At 50.1% G+C, this 23,629-nt stretch overlaps 1 protein-coding gene across 1 annotated transcript in view; it reads right to left on the bottom strand.

Moving 5' to 3' along the window:
- WDFY4 (WDFY family member 4) overlaps positions 1-23,629 on the bottom strand; it is a 277,648-nt gene that overhangs the window by 8,496 nt on the left and 245,523 nt on the right. The window contains exons 51-57 of the mRNA XM_058542855.1: positions 18,940-19,093; positions 16,425-16,516; positions 10,029-10,241; positions 7,328-7,475; positions 6,068-6,252; positions 4,954-5,112; positions 888-1,067 (exon numbers count right to left, since the gene is read on the bottom strand). Coding sequence (XP_058398838.1) covers positions 888-1,067; positions 4,954-5,112; positions 6,068-6,252; positions 7,328-7,475; positions 10,029-10,241; positions 16,425-16,516; positions 18,940-19,093 — 1,131 coding nt within the window. The remainder of the gene's footprint in view (positions 1-887; positions 1,068-4,953; positions 5,113-6,067; positions 6,253-7,327; positions 7,476-10,028; positions 10,242-16,424; positions 16,517-18,939; positions 19,094-23,629) is intronic.

Raw genomic sequence — 23,629 nt, 5'->3', positions numbered from 1 at the left:
TCTACCCACTAATTAACCCAAATATCCATCCACTCACACACCTAACTATTTATCCCTCCATCCACCCATCTGCCATCTATCTACTCATTCATCCCTCCCTCTGCCCATCTATCCATCTACCCATCCATCCATCCACCCATCCATTCATCCATCCATCCATTCCCCTATCCATCCATCTATTCCCCCACCCATCCCTCCACCTATCTATCCACTCATCCATCCCTCTTCCATTTGCCCATCTAACATTCATCCTGGATTCAGACCTACCTGGAGCACAACTTTCAGCCAAAGTTGGCACCAGGAGGCTCCTCTATCATCTCCTCCTCCTCCTATGAAACCCCATGCCCTGTGATGGTGAAGCTGGGAGAAGGTCCACACTAATATCTCTCTAACTCTATCTCACACACACACATACACACGTTCCTAACAGGCTTATCTTTAACAGCCAGCATGGAAGGACAAGCAGAGGCAGCTCCTTTCCTGCCTTGGAGACCAGAGGCACCTGCTGAGTCAACACTGATTTGCAGTCAACTGGCTGAATTAGTCAGTCACGCCTAGCAGATCCCTCATCAGAGCCAACTTCCTCCCCCAACTCCCTGATGCCCGTGCCAGAACACACACCTTCCACCACCCTACTACCCGGAGGGAGAAAAACAAAGAAGCAAAAAATAAAATCTAGACCCAGATGCTGCACATGTTGATGGCTCCACTCTGTCTGTGTAGAGAATGCTCCACACATTTGGGGCCCTCTCAACATTCTGGGGTGGCCAGCATCTCTCTGCCCCTGGGTTTTCTCTTGGGCCCCTGACCACCATGTTACCACACATGCTGCCATGCAGGCTCACAGACATGTCGAGGACACAGACATTGAGAAAGAGGGGCCTCACCGAGACGTCACTGATGGCAATGGCAGATATGCTCTCCCGGTGGGCAGGCAGGCGGGCCACATGGTTGAGGTTGTCCAGGTCCCACAGGATGCACGTGCAGTCTTGGGAGCCACTCACCAGGAGGCTGAAGGTGACTGATGCTGCCAGGCATGTGACAGCCTGTGTGTGTCCATACAAGGCCTAGAGACAGGAGACAGACCCACAGTTATGAGAAGGACCCTTAATCCAGCTACTTGGGGAGATACTCTGCCCTCCCTTTTGCTGTTGGACCCCAGATGAGGAAACAGAGATTCAGAGTGACTCAGTGATCTGAAAGTCTGTGAGGGGCCAGGTGTGTGTGTGTGTATGTGTATGTGTACACACATGCGTCCACGGCTGGCCTCTCAGTTCCAGTCGTTTCCAGGGTTAAGGCCCAGCTGGGGCGAATCAGTAGTCCTTTTATCACAACTCAAGCGGACCCCAGGAGTACCTTACCCTCTGTAATCCTCCACATTAGTCTTGCATCCTGAAGCAGCACATACCACCATTAATATGCAAGGGTGCTGATGTGCAACCTGTGGTGTCCCAACCAGCAGCATCAGCATCATCTGGGAACTTGTTAGAAATGCAAATTTGTAGGTCCCATCCCAGACCTACTGCATCAGAAACTCGGGGTGAGGCCCCGCAGCCTGGTTTTTCACAAGCCCTGATGCATGCTCAAGTTTGAGCACCACACTAAGGGAACCTCAGAAACACACATGCCCCTGGAAACTAAACTGGGAAAAAGGCAGGGAGGTCAGGTCATAGTTAAGATGTGACTTTTCATGTCTGATGGATCCCGGTTCATATCCCGTCTGGGCACGTGGCAGCGACTGACTCAGGGCCTTGGTCTTGGCTCTTAGGTTGGCCTGTGCAGGGTCTGGCCTGGCTCATGGATGGTTACGTGTCCACATCTGGCCAGAGGCCTTGCTCCCTGGGGACACGTTCCCAAGGGAATGGGGCAGTCTGCCAAGCACACTAGTACCCCCAGGCCCACTGCTGCTGGTCACAGTATGTTTTCCATTACAACCATCCCAAAGGCTGCTGGGTAAGCCTGATCTGAGAGCTGCTGTGCACACACATGCCTGCTGCCTTCTGGAATCGGCTGGAGAAGAGCGGAAGTGGTGTTCTGAAACGCGATTATTACCCTGACTTACCTAGTGATAAACCTGCACCCTAAGGAGCGTCGACTGCTCACGCATTTGTGTTAATGAGGCTGAGCATCATTTTTCAAAGCTGTCACTTGGCCTGGTCACAGCAATTAAAAGTTTTGCCACGGACTCTAGTTGTCTAGTTGTCGTCAATGGATCCTAACATGGCACCAACCAGATGTGCTGGCAAGGCTCTGGGCATGATCCGTGGGAGAAGTTTTGGGTCATCTTAGGAAAAGGGAAACTGTCTTCATGAATAGAGAGAAGCAGAGAATTTGACAGGAGCATTCTGGCCGTCTTCCCAGAATGAACAAAGTCTGATGACTAAGTCCTGACCGCTGGGAACACGGAGACTCCAAAGAGCGCAGGCCGGGGGACCTGGGCAAGGGCTGGCATTCAGAGAGAAGCTCGGAGCAGAGCACCTATAATGGAGCCATGTCTGCCACTCTGCAGAGGAGGCGCTGGAGAGCGAGGGGACCAGCCTGTGTGTGGGCACTGCCCACCTACGTAAGGCTTGTTGTCCCCCACCAGCCCGGAAACTAAAGCACCACAGGCAACCAGCACCCCCAGCCCTTCTGGAAAGACCAGGGAAATCAGGGAAGGAGGACAGCGGTTTTAAACGTGTTCTCCACCGGCTCTTTTGTTTTCTCAAAATAATACCTCTCTACACTGCCAATCAAAATAACTTCACTATGTCGTCTTATACCTAACGAAAGTAGGAAAAATAAATAAAATCAAACAATTCCCCACGCTGGATATGTTGTGGTGAGATGGGTACTCAATTCATTGTTGGTGGCATTGTAAAGCTATGGAACCATTATAGAAAGCATGACGTCACTGCTTCGTAATTCTGCTTCTTGAAATTTATTTTAAGGAGACAATCAGAAGCAAACAGCAATCCATATAAGATGTCTTCCACAGCACTATTTAAAATAGTTAAAACTTGGAAGCAATGTAGTTGTCTAGTTTTAGAAGAAATCGTTTAAACTGTGGTGCATTGACAACAAACAATTGAAACGTAATTTTATGGCAATGGAATAATATGGAACAATTGAAATGTGAAATATAGAGGCTGTATAAAAGTGGAAACAATTTGATAGGCTGGGTGAAAATAGAATAAACATATCTACACAAGGATCAGAACAGTATAAATATGCATATCTAGGGATGGTATTATGTGACAATGAGAGCTTCTGTACGAATTATAGAGCATTGTTCCACTTGGAAGTAAATTTGAAATTTGTCTTTAATGTTGTAATATCTCTTAAAATAAAACACTTCTAAAGACTATTTATGAAGCTATTTAATGATGACTTCTCTGTCTACAAGTCAGGGATGGACTCCCCTTACTGAGCAGCTGGTGGTCTGGGGATCCCCAAGGCCATGTCAGCCTCTCTAGGCAAATGATAAAGCGCTTTATTTCGCCTAGGAAATAAGAGCATGCGGGATCCCCGTACCTTTTTCTCTTTTAGATTTAGAACTAGGAGAGGATGATAAATTACACTTTTATGCTGTCAATACCGGGGCCTTCACAGTGCATCTTCACTGCTAAACAGGACCTGGAGCAGAGGCAGGAGGGTCGCTTCCCTGGCTCCCCAAGGCCGGCTCTGGGGCTGGGCTGGATCTCCCACCATCCCTCCAGTGATGCCTGGGGGAGGGGACGCTCCACACTGGCAATGCACAGTCTCTTCACTTAGGGCACAGTCTCTTCACCCAGCCCCCTGACACAGCAGCGGATGGAAGGAGCAAGGAAACCTCCAGAGCAAGAAAGTAAGAACGTGAAAAGGCAGGGAGTTCCAGGGCTGGCTTCGGAGGGTTTCCTTAGAGAGGCCTGGTGAAGGCAGCCTGTACTGGAACCATGCGGCTGCCTCTCAGCAGGTGCCACCACCTCTGCAGGATTAATGGGCTCCCTCAGCACGGACCATTCACTCCCTTAGCTCACGTTCCCGGAGTGCCCACCATGCACTGCGTGCGCTGGTGGGGGGGCTTGAAAAACAGGCAGAGGGACCCATTCTCCGTGCCAGCAAAACCGTCAGTCTAGGAAATCTGGTCAGCGGCGAGTTTCGTTTTTTGTAACTTTGGGGCTATATGGTTAACTACAAAACAGACGCAGAAATGATCTGCATTTCAGAGTTGGACAAGTCCCCTAGTGATATTCTCGGGCAAGTTCCAGCGTACACGGGGGGAAAGCATGAGGTTTAGAGTTAGAGAAACCCAGAATAAAATGCAAACTCGACCTTTCTGAGCCTCAGATTCCTTGTTTGAAAATGGGACTAACAGCACCTGCTTTACAGATTCAAGTTAACGAGCAGAGTCGTAAGCAAGCAGGCAGTGCCGCTCTGCTCACCAGCACGAGCAGCAGTGGCTCGTGAGGAGCCAGAGCGAGTCCTCGGCCTCTCGGGCTGTGTTTGCTCAACTCCCCCGTGCCCGCCCCTGTCCTGACAGTCTTTCATCTTCTGGCTCCAGGATGTCAGACAAGTCACTTAACTTCCTTGCACCTGCTTTTTCACTGTAAAGGAGGGATGATAACGGTACCTATTGTATAGGGCTGTGGAGAAGGTAAAATGAGGCTGTCCACAAAAAGTGCCCATGGCAAATGTTCAAAAATGTTCTGCCATGCGAGGACACCAATTTTACTGGCCCTGAAGGGTGAGAGGCATCTCCCACTGAGGTGTGCATCCGTGGAGGCACCTGTCCCGTGTGCTTGCACCCATGGGCATGAAACGGTGCCCCCGAATGACACAGAGCCGTGTGCCACCCTCAGCACCTCATTGCATTCTCCACTCCCGAGGGAAGCAGGGCTGTCAGTGCTCAGGGAGTTGGAGCACGCTAGGGCACTGTACCTGCCCGAGGCACCATACCTGTCTCAGGCACCGTCCCTGCTGTAGGTACCGTACCTGCTTGAGGTGCAGGCCTCTTGGGCGGCCTTTGGCCATGCTGAGCTCCCACACACACACCACGGCGCTGGCCCCGGAGGTGACGATCATCGTGGGGGATGGGCACACAGCGCACAGACAGTGGCCCCAGGGGGCCAGGTTCTCAAACGTTATCAGGATCTGTGGGACACAAGTGAGATGAGCTCTGGTGCCAGGGTCGGTATGAGGCTGGGAGCCTAGGACGGGGTGACAGAAAGACGAGGGCAGGTCTGGATGCCACTGGCCTGTCCATGTGCCTTGGGAACCAAGGGATGTGTCACTTGTCCAGGACCCTGACCCTGGTGACAAAATACTGGCTATCCAGGCCTGTCCCCAGGGGCTAATACTCTAGCGGGCGGGGAGAGACAAGCAGGCAGGCAGTTATGGGGATGCAGTGAGAACCCCCCGTGAGCACAGTGAGCATCAAGAGGCTGGCAACTCAGCCTGGGGAGGTCAGAGACCACTGTCAGGAGAGGTGACATCTGGGACCAGTTTCACTGGCTGCCTCATGAGGACGCCGGGGGGAGGTTAGGGAGGGGGAGAGAGAGCTTAGTGGGCAGGGAGTTCATGCCATGTGATGGGGGGAGTGGGAGGGGAGCAAGGGTAGGAAAGGAGGCTGGGAGGTGGCCAGTGCCACATCAAGAAGGCGAGATGACTGGATGGCCTGAAGCAGGGATGGAGGACACGTGACCAGACAGCTTGCTTCTGTCACCAGTTGAATGCTCAGTGTGTGTCCTCTGAGTCTAAGCTGTGACTGGGGCCGGAGGAGCCCCAGGACTTCCCACCCAGACTGATTGAGAGGCTAGGAGGGCTTGATGTAGCCAAGTGACCAGCCAGCGGCAGAGACCGCTGTGGAGATGACAGCGCACATCCCTAACTTGCAAGATCCACTCCTTGGAATGTGGGCTGGAGGCTTGGTCCATGGGGGCCCTTGGCACAGTCGCTCGAACCCTCTCACTCTTAGGCTGGGGGCACAGCCACGTGGAGGAAGTGGGGCGTGGGTGGCTATGCCACCTTTGGGCTCGCCCATCACCTCTGCCCCAACCAGAAGGAGGCCGAGGCCTCACGGCCGCCCTGCTGCCCTGTGCCCACTCACCTTGTCAGAGCCATAGTTCCCGAGGCAGCAGCTGAGGTCGTCGAAGCCCCAGCTGAAGGTCCTGTTCCAGAGAGGGGGCAGCAGCACCCTGTTCTTCTCCACGGCCAGGATGCTCTTCTCGGTAGGGACGATGTGGCCGATGGCTCCTTTGGGAGATTCTGAGCCTAGAGAGAAAAGGTACATATCTGCTCCCCAGTCAGTATGGTGGGGCTCACACGTCACAGGATAACACCCACTTTAGCTGGGCCCAGAGAGGAGCCATGGGCGGGCAACCCGGACTCCACAAAGCATACGGCCGGGCAGGAGCAGCTCACCAAGGCACCTTCCTCCCAGGCCTCATTCCAGGAACCAAGGCAGACTCTGGCCCTGAGCCAGGTCCCCGGGCCCTCGGTTCCTCCCCTGACTTAGCACGTACATTAAGTGTCTCTTAAGAGCTGATGCTGGGGGAGGAGCCAAGGTTATCGGGGCAGACGGCACAAAGCCATGGGAACCTAGGGGTTCTGCCCTTCCTGCCCTCCCGGGGACCATATCTAGCAGGGCTGGGTGGGACAAGGACGCTGCTCTCTGACCTCAAAGGAAAAAACCCCAGCAAACCCAACTTGATACTCCTCCTACAACTCCAGAATGCTGTTCCAGGTAGTGCGATATCCCAAAAGCAGTGCATGCCCCAGGGCAGCACAGACGTCAGACCTCACACACACACACACACACACACACGCACACGCACACGCGCGTGCGCACGGCTTCTCTAAGGAGCCGCAGGGCAGGGACACACTTCCAAGCCATCTGCCCCAGGGCACATGCTCGTGGCTAGTGGCTGTCTGGGAGCTTAGGAGCAACAGTGTCTGCAGGTGCCGAGGAGAGGAGGTTGCAACCCTCCCTCGGGAAACCTGGGACTTCCCCACTCGACTCTGGAGGCGGGGAGGGTCGTGTGTGTGCATGAAAGAGAGCAAGAGGTATGCGTGTGTGTGTGTGTGTGTGTGTGTGTGTACATGGAAGAGAGACAGAGGAGTGTGTGTCTCTGACAGACAGACAGAAGGACAGGCGGGCCTTCAGAAGTCAGGGTCTAACAGAGGAGGTCCTGGACACTTCCAGAGCAGAGGCCTCCCCAGATTCCTGCTGTGACTGGAGACACAGCCATCCCAAGTCAGACCCCCAGACCCTGCCCAGGTCTGTGCCCCTGAACCTCCCGAGGAACGCCAGTGACTGAAGGGACGACTCTGGGACAGGGCACCAAACAAAGCAGGGCCAGGTAGTCACCTTTGACTGTGACCTGGGAGGGCTTCAGCGACTGCAGGCTGTAGAAAAAGGGCTGCGAGTGGCCAGGCAGGCTCACAGGTGTGGAGACATCCTTCCCAGGTGAAGGCTTCCCTCCGGCAGTCCTGGCCGGGTGCGGTTTCGTAAAGAGCTGGAGAGGCAAGGGGACAGATGCACACTGCACAGGTCAGTAGGGAAGATGGTCAGAGAAGCTGTGCCCTGCAAGTCACAGCTGCACCTCCGCTCTGGGTGCTGCCTGGGCCAGGCTAGCTCCTGACCAAAGTAAGCATAAACAGAACCATCTGATTCAACACTAGGGTGTTGCAGATGAGGGGCCTGGGGCTCGGAGAGGGGCAGCTACCTTCTCAAGGTCACAGTGTGGGGCTGGCAGAGGTAGCCCTCCTGGCTGCCAAATCTGTCTTCTTCTTCAAGCTGCTTGGGAAGAGCATGACTTCACCAAGGAGCCCCTGGTCCCCAGCTGAGCTGCCTATCATATCATGGGGTCAGAATGGCCCTCTTCCCTCTCTAGATCACATCTCTCTCTTCATGTGCTTGAGCTAGTTCTCATATTTTTTTCCTTTCCCTTCCAAACTCTCTGCAGGCACATCCATCTGGCCATCCACACAGAATTCTTTAATAGCATCCATTCGAATATTGCAAAGAGCACAGGCAAACTCCATTAGTGGTTTTTCTTATTTTCATTTTTCTTAGATCTCTACTGCCAAACTGTCCCTAATGCCAAACTTTTTGCATAACCATTCAAAGCATGAAGAGCAAGGCCGTGCTGCCTGGCAGAATCCTTGCTGCTGGGCCAGAGAGTGCAGCCGAGGCCAGCTCCAGCTCTCCACCCTCCCCTCCCTGACAGGCTTATGCTGGCTGGGCTGTTTTCTCCAGCCATGAGGCACATTCCTCTGCTCCTAAAAGGAATCATCCCCTGGGTGCCACGATGGAGGGGAGCTGGGCTCCGCTGGGCACACGGGCAGAGGCGGGGCTCGGCGGGCAGCCGGGGGAGTCTCAGAGCAGCCTTGGCTCAGTTACAGCCTTCCATCAGATGCTGGACAATCTAGTACAGCCTGGTGGGTGGTCAATACAAACAGAAATCAGAACGATGATTTTTAAGTGACCATTAAATAACTTTCTTCCTTGCACAGTGGAATGACTGAAGCCTCCACAGGCTAGGTCCCTGTAACAGCCTGAGCAGGCACAGCCCCTTCATGGAACAGTGCACAGTCCTGAAGCATTTTCATCTTACCTTTAGGCTGGGACCACTTGAAGATTTCTAATTCTGAAGATCATTTAGAAATATTTTTTAAAAGCTCATGTGATACATCATTAAGTAAAATCAGAATCTAAAACTGTGTGCACTCCATTATCACACTCATGTGACAATATTTTTGCTTGTGGACAAGGACTGTGAGTCTATAACACAGGACACAGTTGGATGGTGGGGGCTACTACCTTGAGTTACTTAATTGCTTTGTCTGTATTACTGTATTTCTTATATTAAAGAAATGAAACCATAAGGCTACGCAAGCTTCTTTCCTGAAATCCTCTCCTTTCTAGCAAGCCCTCCCTGGCCAAACCCACATTTGGATGCGCCACCCATTCTCCAAGTTCCCCTCAGGCCCTTCCACATTCCCCTCACCCGGGAGCTGAGCGAACCCCAGCATGTCATGTAAGGCCAGGCAGAAAAGATGTTATTAGATTTGCACTGACTGTGAGATGAGCCCCTCCCAGCCTCATGGTTACATGTGGAGAAGGCTGTTGCCCAGGACGGTCCTGGAATTGGCTGGGTTTATGCGCTCATTTCCCAGCTTGACTCCTGACTGCCCAGGCTGGGACCCCAGCCAGCAGAGCCATGCTTCTGAACCCTGCTGGCTGTGTTTGGGAAGAAAATTTCTCTACACTGAACTGAAGTTTGGGGATTAGCAGGGCTGGGATCAGTTATATAAGTGCCTGGCTCTCTTGCACACCATTCCTCAGGATGTCAACATGATCCCACAGTGTCGCATTGCTACATGACTGTCCTGAAGGGGGATGGAGCCAGCAGAGCAAAAGGCCCACGTGAGCCCCCTGCAATTTCACCAGGGGCCCAGGGGGCAGAACTTCAAAGCTCTCATGCTGGTAGAAATACGGAGGAGGCCTGGGAGCAGCCAGGTGGGGCTGGAGCTCTACCCTGTCACCTGCTAATGATGCAATGGTAGGCAAGTTATTTTTCTAGCCTCTCTGAGCCTTAGGCTCCTGATCTGTAAAACAATAATTCCTATACACAGAGCTTATGCGAGGATTCAATGAGGTCATCACACTAATAACTAACATTTGTTGAATGCTAATCATATTTCAGGCACTTTCAAGCACTTGATGTCTTAACTCATTGGATCTTCATAACCACCATGCAGGGTAGATACAGACATAAAGCAGTAAATCCTGTGGATTTCACATAGTGTCTATCACATACGTCACAGATGAATGTAGCCTTCACCATGATCATTAACAGTGTCGTCACCTTCATCAACATCAGTGGTAACTGAGGGTTAAGTCCTGATATGGAAGCCGTAGGAAGAGGACTGGAGACCCTTTTGCCTCTCCAGTCCTCTCTCTTGCTCCTGTCGCAGGAGAAAATGTCCTCCCTCTCTCTCTCTCCCAAGCTTACGCTGCACACACTCTTTTGAGAAAGCAAGACAAAGGACATGGCGTGCCGTACCTGTTTGGGCACCTGTCCAAAGTTGCTGACGAACCCCAGGATGGTGTTCCTGATCAGGGGGTCACTGATGCTGCTGAGGTCCATTTTGTCACCGTAGAAGTAGGGGTGGAAGGTATTAACAGCATCGACTGCGGCTGACCCCTGCTGCTTGTACCCAAAAATGAGGTCTATCCAGTGGTGAAGGTTGGCACTGACAAAATCACTTTCCAAAGCCTGGAACCAAAACCCAAAGAGCATGAAAAATGCAGCCCTTTCATGGACTCCTGTGCTCTCTGCACAGATCAGGAGGGGGCACGTGCATCAGGATGCTGGCTGCACGGGAAAGAGGAGTAATGCCTCCCCGCGCTCGACGAGCACTAAGTGGGCAGACGTGCAGGCCACCCAAGGACCACCCAATTCCTGCCTCCAGCTAGTGGCAAAGCAGATCCGACTGTTCCCACCACCCCAGCTCAGGCACTCCATAAAATAACCATGAGGTTCAGAATATCTATGCCATTCAGGTCTGGGAGTGATATCTAAATGGAAGAGAGCAAACTGAAAATAAAGTCTTGGGCTCCTGCTGAGATCTGACATACGAGGCGGGAGAGCTGATTCTGACGACAGAAGTCAGGAGGCTGAGACTAGGGTAGCAGTTAGGAGAACATGCTCGGGAGCAGACTGGACTCCAGAGCTGCCACTTATATTCCTTACCATCTCTATTCCTCAGTTTCTTCATCTGTAAAATGGGGACAATAATTGCACCTTCTTTGCGGGTTTATGTGAGGGTTAGTTTGTGCCCATGCCTGGTACAAGGCGAGCTCCATGTAGTGCTACATTGAGCACCTACTGGGTGCCAGGCACCATGGTTGGGGTTTTATGTGTGTCGTCTCTGCCCATTAACACCACCTTTTGCTGGCAGGTATAATTACCCCACTTCAGGCACAGGATCCTGTGTGGTTTGTTTGTTTGTTTGTTTGTTTGTTTGTTTGTTTTGCTGAGGAAGATCTGCCCTGAGCTAACATCTGTGCCAATCTTCCTCTGTTTTGTATGTGGGTCGCCACCACAGCATGGCCACCAATGAGTGGCATAGGTCTCCCCCACCCCACCCAAGAACCAAACCTGGGCCGCCGAAGCAGAGCATGCTGATCTTAACCACTAGGCCACAGGGCTGGCCCCCTGTGTGTTTTTTTAAACCTACCCTCCCAACTCCCAACTTTCAGGTCTCAGAACCCCACAGGGGACATCCATCCTCACTGAGCAGATCTCATTTCACTCAAGTACCTGGAAATTATTGACAGCTGGTTGTGGAGCCCTTTCTGAATCATCCCTGGAAGGGAAAGGATAGAATCTGCCTTTGAGGTGCACTCAGTCCCGGGGATGTGAGCTTCCCAGATTGGGACACCTCTGTCCAGCCCAGGGCATGCAGCAGACAAGAGCACTTCCCACGCACCTAAGGGGCAAGCGTATGATGACCTTGAGGAACGTTCTGTCCATGTGCAAGCTTGCCATCCCTGGGTGGGAGCACAGAAGATGTTCCAGACTCAGCCATGGAGACTTGCTCTCAGTTTACAGCCTCTAAACAGGACCTAAACCTCACCCTACTCAGGAATACAGCTCCCACTGGAAGCCAGCAACATCTGCCTCTAACTGAAGGTGACATCTAAGAGGAAACAAAAAAAAATTTAGCATAGGAGCCCAAGCATGCTTGACCTTCTGTGGATACAGCCCAGATGGATAGCGCTGGCTGAGATTAGGGCACCCAGATTGGCAATATTTCTTAAGAGTTGCCACACATGAGCAAGAGGAAATGTGGGCCAGTGTTTCAACACCCCGGTTCACTTGAGAGATGGCACCCATTTCTGCTGAGCAGAGCCCAACTCCAAAGCTGGGTCCCCAGGACCCAAAGACATTCGTTTGGAATTGTCTGGGCTGCCGTTATTGCTCCTCTGGGAGGACATGCAGCCCTAGACCTGGGCCTGGGGAGGTCAGGTCACCTATGCCAGGTCAGTTTTCTGAGGCATATGGCCACAGTGACTTTTAGGAAGCCACACTGGGGTAATGCCATAGGAGGCGTGATGAAAGGCATAGCTCTCCCAAGCCTACCATTTAGCCTGGAGCACACCGAAGAGCTTTCTGTAGATGTTTGCATTAAAGCACTCATTGGTGACCACATAGCAGAATGGTCACACACTCAAGGAAAGATCACAGGTCAGGATATCTGACCCTTCCTCTGGGCCTTTTTTCCTACCACTTCATAACCAGCACATTTCCCATATCCTCAAGCTCTTTCTGAGCATCTCTTCCACCTCCTTTCCTTAGATGAAGCCTGGTTCTCCCCTGAGCCTCCAGTGGTGGCTACCTGCTGAATTACACCCCATGTGTCTTGGGGCCAGCAGATGGGATTGGTGCCCTCTTCAATCCTTATTGTCACCTCGAGACCACTGTTCCTCTACCGTCTTGTTAAAAGAACAAAAATCTGTTCCTCTGTGGTTCATGAGATGTAAGTTTACCACCCCCCATCCTCACTGCTGTCATCTACCAACTTCTCTTCTATTCTCCTCATCTATCAAAGACGGTGACTCCTGGTCATGTGTTCCTTTCTTCTCCAAGATCAGCCATCATCCTCACTGATTTCAATCTCTCATCTCTCAGTTCCTTAAGCTCCACTTCTCCAATGACTTCTGCCTCCACTCCACCTAAAGTCACTCACTCTCAGAGACACACCTTAACCCATGTCAGTATTCATAAGTCCTCTATCTTCAAAATCACGCATCAAACATCCCAGTTGATGAAAGCCACATCTTCACTTTGCTCGTCGTTTAACTACTTCCTAAGACTATTCTTCCACCTTACGAGAACTTCCAGTCCCCTTGCCCCTTTACTTCTTTGCAATCTATCGACACTTTTTTGTCTTCAGTCACATTTTTTTTTCAGTGAGGAAGATTGGCCCTGAGCTAACATCTGTTGCCAATCCTCCTCCTTTGTTTCTTTTTTCTCCCCAGAGCCCCAGTAGATAGCTGTATGTCATAGTTATATATCCTTCTAGTTGCTCTATGTGGGACGCCACCTCAGCACAGCTTGATGAGCAGTGCGTAGGTCCACGCCCAGGATCCGAACCTGCGAATCCTGGGCCGCCAAAGTAGAACGTGCAAACTTAACCACTAAGCCACCAGGCCAGCCCCAGATATAGTTTTATTTAGTTCTTTGAACATATTTACAATTGCTGATTTAAATAAAGTCTTGGTCTAGTAAGTCCAAAGTTTGGGCTTCCTCAGGCATAGTTTCTATTGACTGCTTTTGTTCCGTTGTTATGTGCCATACTTATTTTTCTTTGCATGCCTCATGATTTTTGTGGAAAACTGGACATTTTAAATAATATGATGTGGCAATTCGGAAATCAGACTCTTCCCTCTCCCCAGGTTTGTTTTTGTTGTTTCTGTTTGTTTAGTGACTTTCCTGAACTAGTTCTGTAAAGTCTGTGTTTTTTGTCATATGTGGCCACTGAAGTCTCTGCTCTGTTAGCTTAATGGTCAGCTAACGATTGGATGAAGATTTCTTTAAATGCCTGGAACCAGTAAATCTCCCAGTCTTTGCAAAAGGAGTCTATGTGCATGTTGGGGCATGGTTTCAATGTTCAGCCAGGCAGTTCAAAACTCTGCTTCTACCTTCACATTCTGCTTGCACAGAGCTTCAGTGTAAGCCAGAAGTAGGGCAGGGCTAAGGGCCTGTGTAGGTATATCTTGAGCATGAGCACAGCCTTGTGCATGAAAACAGCCCTACAGATGTGTGTCCTTCTAGCTTCCCAGGGATATTTTGAAGTTTTTCAAGACGTCTCATACATATCTCATTCCCCAGTTTTTCTTTTTAATCTTTTTTGTTAGCCTATTGTTTGCCCAATTATTATCCACTGCCTCTGCAGCCACAGTATTAAACAGTTGTCTCTGATTGTTTTTGACAAATGCCACTGAAGAAAAGGCTGTTTGCACTGGGCAGACTCTGAGTAATGTTAAATAAAGACAGGCTTGCTGGTGGGGTCTTTCAGAGAACCACTAGGCCGGTCAAATAATGACAGTTCTCTGGGTATGGGGCTTTCAAGGAACTCCAACCCCAGTTGGCTGCCTCATTGACTGCCAGGCTGTTGTTTTTCACTGTGATTGTGAGCTGTTGGTTTTCAAGGCTACTGTGGAGCTAGAGAGGAGAAATAGGAATAGTGCAAGTTCAAACTCTACAAATCTTGCTATTCTTACCAGGATTCAGTCATTTTTCTTGAAGGAACATTCTCCTGATTGTTCTAAGCCTTTGGTTAATTTCCAGAGTTCTTACATTTTGTTACGACAATTTTTGCCATTATTCTTATTGCTTTTATGAAGTAGAGGATTTTCAGAGGTTCCTACTCTGACATTTTCACTGATGTCAATAATTAACATCCTAATCCACTCCAATCTAACCTGCACTCCATCAAAAGAGCTCTCCTGGGGCCGGCCCGGTGGCGCAGTGGTTAAGTGTATGCGCTCCGCTTTGGTGGCCCGAGGGTTCACAGGTTCAGATCCCGGGCATGCACCGATGCACCGCTTGTCAAGCCATGCTGTGGTGGCATCCCATATAAAGTAGAGGAGGATAGGCACACATGTTAGCCCAGGGCCAATCTTCCTCAGCAAAAAAAGAGGAGGATTGGCATCAGATGTTATCTCAGGGCTGATCTTCCTCACACACACACACAAAAGTGTTCTCCCACTGTTATCAGCACCACCCAGTTTCCCTGGGTCACATCTCTAACCTCCATCTCATGGCACTGCACTTCTCTCTTTTGTAGCACTTTTCCCAGTTACCAGTTTCCCTGTTATTTGTGTGGTTATTTGATCAATCTTCCTCCCCACTAGACCATCAGCAACTGCAGTCAGCTCAACTGTAGAAGGAGCCTGCTCATTTACCTCAGGCCAAGAACTTTTCTGAGAACACCTAGAGAAAGGGCTGCTGCCACGTGAAAGTCAAGTCCATCTCTGGCTCAAGTACTCAAGACCAGTGGACTATGGGAGGCATGACTGCTGTTATTGAATTTCCAGAGGTGAGGATAAGCCAGGGAAGAATTTTCTCCTTGCCCAGGGAGAAGGACAGAGGAAAAGGCACAGCTTTGTTGTTACTCATCAGGCCTGTCCTAGATTTTTTTTTTCTTTTTAGGTATAATTTACATCTAATTAAATTCATCCTTTTTAAATATATAGTTCAATACGTTCTGACAAATGCATGCAGTCATGGAACCACCACCATAACCAAGATATAGGACATTTATATCAACTTGAAAATTTCTCCTGTATTCCTTTTCCATCTTCCCCTACTCCAGACCTTACTAATCACTGATTTGTCTTCTGTACCTATAGTTTTACTTTTTCTAGAATGTCACATAAATAGAATCTCATAATATGTAGCTTTGGGTTTGGGCTTCTTTTGTTTAGGATAATGCTTTTCAGATTCATCCATGTTGCTCCATGTATCAATAATCTGTTCCTTTTTATTGCTAAGCAATATTCCACTGTGTGGATGTATCATTTGTTTATCCATTACCAGTTGATGGACATTTGGGTTGTTTTCAGTTTTTGACTCATATGAATAAAACTGATGAATATTTATGTATACATTTTTCATTTCTCTTGAGTAAATACCTATAAGTGGAATTGCTGTATGGTACGGCAAATGTATCTTCAACTTTATGAGAAACTACCAAGTTTTTTCCAAAGTGGCCGTACCATTTTGCTTTTTCCATTAGCAATGTATGATGAATTCTGGTTGCTCCACATCTTTGCTTACTCTTGGTTTTATCAGAATTTTAAATTTTATCCATTCTTGTAAGTGTGTGGTAGCTTCTCACTGTGGTTTTAATTTATGTTTTCCTGATGACTAATGATGTTGAACATATTTTCATGTGTTTATGCTAACCCAGGTATTTGATCCAGGATATGTATCCCCAAATGGCCTCTGGCCTCTACCCACATCAGCCTTTCTGGGTAATAAGCCAAGTCCTCCCCAGTCCTGGTATATCCTTTGGCCAGTGGGAGCCCTTCTCTGAGCTATACTGGGCAGTATGGCCCAGGGAGTGGCCCCGCCTGCAGCGTTGGCTAAGGACATTGACTTGCCCCCATTCAACAAGAACCTGAATTTGCTTCCCCCAGTGATTCCCACAACAAACTGTCATAAGAGCAAAGCCTAATGGGGCTCTTGAAAGAGCCCAGAACACGAGCCTTTTCCTGCCAACCTGGGGCACAGAGCCCAGCCCCTTCTCTGGAGTCTCCAGACGTAAGAGCCTCAGAAGTGCTTGTCACTAGCCCCCTACTTGGACAGAAAGCCCCCACAGAGACTAAGGGGATGCTGAGGTCCTCCTTCAGGATACCAGGGACCCTGGGGTGACCCTGCTCGACTCACCTGTCTGTGTAGGCTGATGAATTTCCGAGGGTCCCCATCAGCCCAGGGAGGGAGTTGCACGTCCCCCAGCACTGTCCCATCCTGCATGCAGCCTGAATGGGATGAGAAACAGCAGGGCTTTGGGTAAATAGGAGCCCAAATTGGGCTAGGAACCAGGGGGTGTAAACACCGTGCTACCCAGGACTGCCGATCCCGTGCAGATCAGGCTGTGAGCTGCGTCCTGCCTCCTCTGGCTGGAGTGACCCCCACCCTCATCTGCCTGGAAAATTCCTACTTGGGATCTAAGCCTTCGACCTCTCCACGGGGCCCTGCTTGCTTCCCAGGCAGCGTCTGTGCTTGGCTCACAAGTCGTATAAAATGATCGTAGTGTCGGCACTGTTGGTACATCTTCCTCCCCACTACTCTATGCCTTTTCACCGGAGTGCTTCATACCCAGTGCTAAAACAAGAAGGAGATCATAACAAGAACAATAAAAGCTATCATATTTTGAGCACTAACTCTCTGCCAGGGCACTATGCTGGGTGCCTGGCAAACACTGTCTTATTGACTCTTCATTCAACTCTATAAGTTATGCATTTTCTCCCCAGTTTTAAAGCGAGGATAGCAAGGTTTTAAGAGGGAGCTTCTGCAGACACGAAGAAGAGGAGCCTGGATTCAAGCCCGAGTCTCTTTCCTCCCCACTAACTGCACAGCCTTGACCACGCTGCTTACCCTCTTTCAGGCTCACTTCCCTCACTCTTACCTTTCCAGGCTGGTAGAAGGATTAAAAGAGAAAATACACGTAATGTGCTTAGAATAATTCCAGGCATCTGGGGTTGCTCAATACACATTAGCTATGGTCTTGCTCACAGCGCCCAGAGCCCTGATGGTACAGCTGGCATAAACACTTCCTCTCCTCTCTCTGGCCCACTGGGCTGGGCTGGCATGGCCTTTCTCATTGTTCAGTCTCAGCACCCCTGTCACTTTCTCAGGCAAGTCCTTCCTGGGGACCAGAACAGCACAGGTCCTCTGGGTCACTCTCGAACCATTTTCCCACCTACTTTCCCCACAGGGCTTCTCAGCGTCCAACACTGTTTCACTTCTTTATTTTTCTATATTTTCTGTCTCCTCCTCCATCCCCGCACCGAATATGAACCCCTTCAGGGAAATCTGTCCCAGGAGACTCAACTAAATCTTCAGTGCCTACAAAAGCACCTGCATACAGTAGGTGCTTAATAACTCTTGCTGTCCTGACTTCCTTGAGGGCACCTGGTCCTCGGCACGTGCACCATTTCTGCAGCTGAGCCTCTCCCCTTCTGTCGAGCCCCACTTTCATGTCTGAGGCAGAGATGGGACTCCCTGTCCAGCCCTCCCCTCACCCCTCCCTCAAGCTGGCCACCCGTCTTCTTGGCTTCTGGTCCCTGCCTCCCTCCCTTCACGGGCCACGCCACGCCTTGTGGGAACTGCCCTGTGTGCTCGTCGAGTTCTCATCCCTGGTGCACGTGAGGCATCTGAGAACCTGAACACAGCCGAGGCCACCCGGTTCCACGGAATCAGACTCGCTGGGCCTGGGCCTGGGCTTGTTTTAAATGCTCCGCAGGCATTCTGGCTGTGAACCACTGCACAAGAGGGGAGTGCCTGGGGCAGAGGCTGGACCTCCTCATCATCTCCCCTGGGCCCTTACCTGGCCTGGCTCAAGGTGCATGCCCCTTAGTGCTGTTTGGAGGAAGAAGGGGCCTGAGGAAGGGGAGCTCTGGGGCACCAGGTGTACACTGGTGATGCCTCATGAGTGTCCTCCACAGAGCAGACGATTCCCTGCCCCTGCCTCTGGGTGGAGAGATGCCCATGCGCTGCCCCAGGCTCTGACCACACGAGTTGCCCTGACATTTGCAGTGGAGGCTCCCGAGGTACACACACAGTCACCAGGGGACCTGCCCACTGGGGCCTCCTGAAATTTTTGTTCTTCCTGTAAAGCAGTAGATAAGACAACACGGCTCATCCTGGGGTGGAGCCTGAAGCACAGGAAAGAGGAGGAGCCAACAAGGGTGTCCACGAAATTGCCCACGGACACCACCCAGCAGTCTGTCCTGGGAGACACAGCATCTCTAGGTCCCACTCATGGAGTCCGGGTTAACCCATTCATGGGACATGAAGGAAAATGGGGCCAGAGAAGGGCAAGTGTTTGCCAAAGGTATGCAGCAGGACAGTGCCAGACCTGGCTATTAGCAAGGGCTCCTGCTCCCTGGCCGCTGCCTCACTGCAGACTGCAGCCTGGGGACCCTCAGAAGAAGGGTTATGGGTGGGACCCTGGCTCCGAGCTGTCCTGGCAGCCTGGGGCCCAGCATCCTTCCTCAGCTCCCACCTTTTCATTGGCTGTTGCCACCCAGTGGAGGCCTCACACCAACCACACTGGTCCGGTGAGGGGCCTGTTTGTTCAGTTGCTCAGCAAAGATACTGCTACAGTCCGCACTGAGTTGCTGCAGGAAACAGCCCTGCACTGCCTGGCCCAGCTAGCCTCGCCCAGGCCTCCACTCACCGAACTCCACCGCGTTGCAGTTGGTTAGGAACTCAGGCAGGTAGAAGAACTCCGGGGTTAGCTCCCTGACGTCACTCATGTTCTCTCTGGAGGCTGACTCCCATGCATTCTTCATGCTGTGGAACATTCTATCTGCCACATCGAAGCTCCCACCCTGTGAGGAAAAGGGGCCAACATGCTCAGAAGCATGTGGTGAGAACTCAGGCTGTGCAGGCACTGCTTGTGTGGCCCCCGTTCGTCTGCTGTAACTGAGGCATGGTTCTGACATTAGAACTTCTCACTCACTCCCACACACATGTCCATTCGTCAGGCCATGCATGTGTGAGAAGGTTTCTTTGTGCATCTGTTCCCTCAACCATTCTCTGGAAACTTGCACTGGGAGGTTCCACAGATCCACTATAATAAAGAGATCCATGTTTCCTTGTTTTGGAAATCTGGGGTCAGATAAGAGACAGGAAAACCATTCATTTGTCTGGCCATTCCCCACATTTGCCGAGGGCCAGCTCTGAATCAGGTACAAAGACAGGATACAAAGAACCAACCAGAGGACAAAGAGTGGATCAGATGCTATACACGGAGGTCAGGGGACATTTCCTGGAGAAGTTGACCTCTGGTGTGTCAGCAAGCTTGGTGGCAGAGAAGATGCAGAGTGTTCTGAGCAGAGGGCAAGGCCTCAGCCAGGAACAGAGGTGGAGGAAAGCAGATTAGGTCAGGGCCCTGGTGACATCTAACACAGCAGCCTTGACAAGAGAGAATGGGCCTGAGGATGGAGAGCTGGAGGCACACCAGCCTTCAAGGGATGGGAGGCTGGTACATGAAGACAAGATGTCTACAGCGCCCACCAGGGCCAGCCTTGGTTGCAAGGCCCATGTCCACAGGTGGCTTGATGAAGTCTCAAGCTTGGTAGCTGGGATTGGACCAGGTTAGACTTAAGGCAAACTCTTTCCTTGGATTGTCTGTTCCTCTCTGAATTGTCAATCTCTTCAGTTGATGCTATCCTTATTTATCAGGTAGTCTTGGGGGTCAGGAGGAGGCAGAGAGGTCCCAGTTGGAGGAATGAAGATGCTGAGGGCAGAGGGGCTTCCAGAAAGAGTTTCTGAAACTGGGATTTGGGTTGACTTAAGTTTAGGGACACCCAAGGGGTGCTCTCCTTCCTGGGATCTGATATTTCACTTGTCCCTATCAAGGCTGGGCCTTTGTTTGACCAGAACTTGCCTTTCTTCTGCCAACTTCTAGAGAGTACAAATGTGGCCTCAAGAACGAAGGGGTAGGACCCAGAGTGTCAGTGCCCTCCTCTGCCCCATCAACACCCTTCACTTTTCAGAGGGCTGAGGTTTCCCATCTGCGTTTACTGAGGAAGCTTAGGGCAGCTGCACAGTGGAGGAAGGGTTAAGAAGGACAAGAAACTTCTCTTGGCAGGTCTACTCTAGGTTAGCACTTCATACATACATAGACGCTCTCTCTTAGTCCTCGCAGCAGGTGCATTAGGAAGCAATGGGTACTTCCATTTTGCAGACCAGAAAACTGAGGCTCCACAAAGTTTACTGATTTTCCCAAGGCAACGAATGGCGGAACTGGGGTCCCACTCGTGGATGCATCTCCAAAGGGTATGCTTTGCTCTCGTGACGGTTGACTGGGGGATCTCTGGGTCTGGGCAAAAGATCTACTGTGTAGGGGCCAAGGGGACTCGGCTCTTTCTGAGAAGGGAGAACCTGCCACACGCCTGAGGCTGGCCACACTTGGGCACCCCGGCGGGCTGGTCAATTTTCCAAGTCAGACTTGAGGATCCAGGGAGATCCATGGGTCATTCTCTACACAGGGAGAGGGGCACCAAGAGACCCAGTTATCCCTGAGGGTGCCGCCAAACACAGTACAGGCGCAGCTTAAAGATGTGGCTTTTCTCCAAGGTCACTTTGCTCTTGGTTGAAATTAGGGGATGACATCCACCATCAAATCCAAATGGAAATGGAAATAAAATGGAGGGAGAGTGTTTCTAAATAAATCTGCACCTAACGAGTCGTTCATTGAAACGTATTAAGAGCTTTGCGTATTTAATCTGCAGCCGAGCCTTCCATCCGCGGGAGATGGATGTCTCCTCCTTGGCCTGTTTTCCTTTTGCAGCTTTTATGAATGCTGATGGTAATCTCCTGAGAAACAATATGATTTGGTAATAAAAAGATTACCTGTATTAAATAAAAATAATATATACATAGGAAATATTGTTAGTGCTACAAATCTGGTTAAAGATATTACCACAAAGAAAAATGTTATTTTTTTCACAGCTGTCTAATGCATTTTAGCAAAAGTAATATCTTTAAAACTTAAGCCTGTATTATTTATAAAGGAAGCAATAACTGATTTTCCTATTTCCTACATTAAATGTATTTGCATACATTCGCTTCAGAATTAATGGGTTTTCTCACTGCTGCAATACGAAAGGAACGCCGAATCCCCTAGAAGAAAAAGGGAAGCTGCTCTGTTACTTGGATTGTAAGTCTGTGGGTCAATGCAACTCTGGTGGCTGTCAGCAATGAGTCAGGACTTGATTCTTAGGAAAGGAAGAAAGGAGAAAAGGAAGAGAAGACAGAAGGGAGAAGGGGAGAGGAGGAGCGAGGCAGAGAGGCACAGTTGAGGTTGACCGAGCACCTCCATAAGGAAAGTCCAAAACAAAATAAAATAAAACAACAACAAAATTAATTCTAGAGATTGGATGGAAACAAAATGATCAGAGAGACTTACTAAATCTGCTCCTAAATCTATCCTGCAGATATTTTCAAATATCAACAATAATGAATCTTACGTGTATTCAGACAGACCAAAAAAAAAAAATAATAGCAAGGTTAGTATTATCAAAAAAGGAACCATGTCTTATTAGCAGAAGACTTTTCCCATGTGACATTAAAGCCAGAGACAAGGGAGCCAAGGCTGGAGGTTTCTGAGACAAAAGGTCACAGTCTGTGGATTCTATGCCCAGCTAACACATTGCTCTGTGTGGCTGTGATGCTGAAAGCTATGCCACCAAGATTTCAAACACCAACAGGGTCACCCATGGTGGGCAGGTTTCAGTGGAGCTTCCAGACTAAGACAGACTAGGAAGAAGGGCCTGGCCACTCACTTTCAAAAAAACTGGCCATGAAAACCCTATGAATAGCAGTAGAACACTGTCTGACACAGCGCTGGAGGGTGAGAGGATGGTGCAAAAAAGACAGGCAGGGCTCTGCTCTGTTGTACACAGGGTTGCTGGGAGGCAGAACTGACTCAGAGGCACTAACAGCAAAGACAGTGCTCGTATACAAAGATGCCAGAAAGATATTTTGAATATTTAAGGCCTCAGAAGCAATGTAACACTAGGTATTCTTCTTCAATTAAAATACTTTGAGGTGCTCAATTTTGCTAAAAGATGAATGAAAATTAAAAGCAAAATACCAGGGGAAAAATTGGCCCACAAGGACTGCTGTTGGACATTGGCGTGAGTTGAATCAGAGAAAAGTTCATAATTATGGTACGTTGATTAAAACCGGAAACATCCTTGAAAGGAGTGTTCTGTATTAAAGGCACTGTCCCTTTTGTTGAGGACACTGAGTCTACGTGCACCTGTGTCCCTGGAGAAACATTCCAACTGCACATGCTTAAATCCCTCCCCAAAACGGGTAAGGAAACTATGTTGAAAAGAAAACCCATTCAATCTTGACCCGCACCCACAGGAAGTTCAGAAACTGCATGAGCTCAAGGACATTTGAACACACAGATATTTTTACAGTAAGTGCTACAAAGTCTATTCTTCCTTCCCGGTGGACTGACCCAAATCAACCCACCACCACATCCGGACAATGGACTGGTTTTATGAGTTCTCATGGCAGATGTTCTTTCCAGTAATGTAAAGGTATACATGTAAACAACTCACTTACAGGGCCCTGTCAGTGCAGCAGCTGACCCCAGCTGTGCCTCGAGACAGGGAAGCCCCTTAGCTTTGAAACCAAGCCCACCTGGGCGGGAATTTCATTACCCACTTGCTGTATGAACTCAAGTGAGTTTCTTAATCTCTTTAACCTCCCATGCCCTACTCTGCAAACCTTGGATGATTGTTGTGGGTGTGAAAGCAGTAATGTGTGAGAGTGTGTGGGTGAGTGTGAGTGTGTGTGTGTGAGAGTATGTGGGTAAACAGGAGTGTGTGTGTGAGAATGATGGTGAGTATGAGAGTATGGGTGAGTGTGAATGTGGGTGTGAGAGTATGGATGAGTGTGAGTGGCAGTGTGTGTGTGTGAGAATGTGGGTGAGTGAGTATGGGTGAGTGTGAGTCTCAGAGTGTGTGTGAGAATGTGGGTGAGTGTGAGAGTATGGGTGAGTGTGAGTCTCAGAGTGTGTGTGAGAATGTGGGTGAGTGTGAGAGTGTGGGTGAGTGTGAGAGTATGGGTGAGCGTGCAGGTGTGGGAGTGAACGTGAGAGTGTGTCTGAGGTACCAGGCGCACAGGAAGAGGTACGGAACAAGCCCCGCCTCTTTCCCTTCACAGACTATTAACCCAGCAGCAATGCCGGGCTTGAGCCCCAATCTCAGTGTGCATGGGGAAGGTAACCAGGGGATCAAAACAAGAACAAGAAAAAGGATTTAGAAGTTATGGGAGGCGAAATGTGGCGTATGGGGGAATCAGGAGGGGAGGTCCTGGGACAGGGCGGGAGGGGAATCTCAACT

The sequence above is a fragment of the Diceros bicornis genome, chromosome 6, assembly GCF_020826845.1.
Source record: "Diceros bicornis minor isolate mBicDic1 chromosome 6, mDicBic1.mat.cur, whole genome shotgun sequence".
Lineage (NCBI taxonomy): Eukaryota > Metazoa > Chordata > Mammalia > Perissodactyla > Rhinocerotidae > Diceros > Diceros bicornis.
This window is presented reverse-complemented; position numbering and strand designations above follow the sequence as displayed.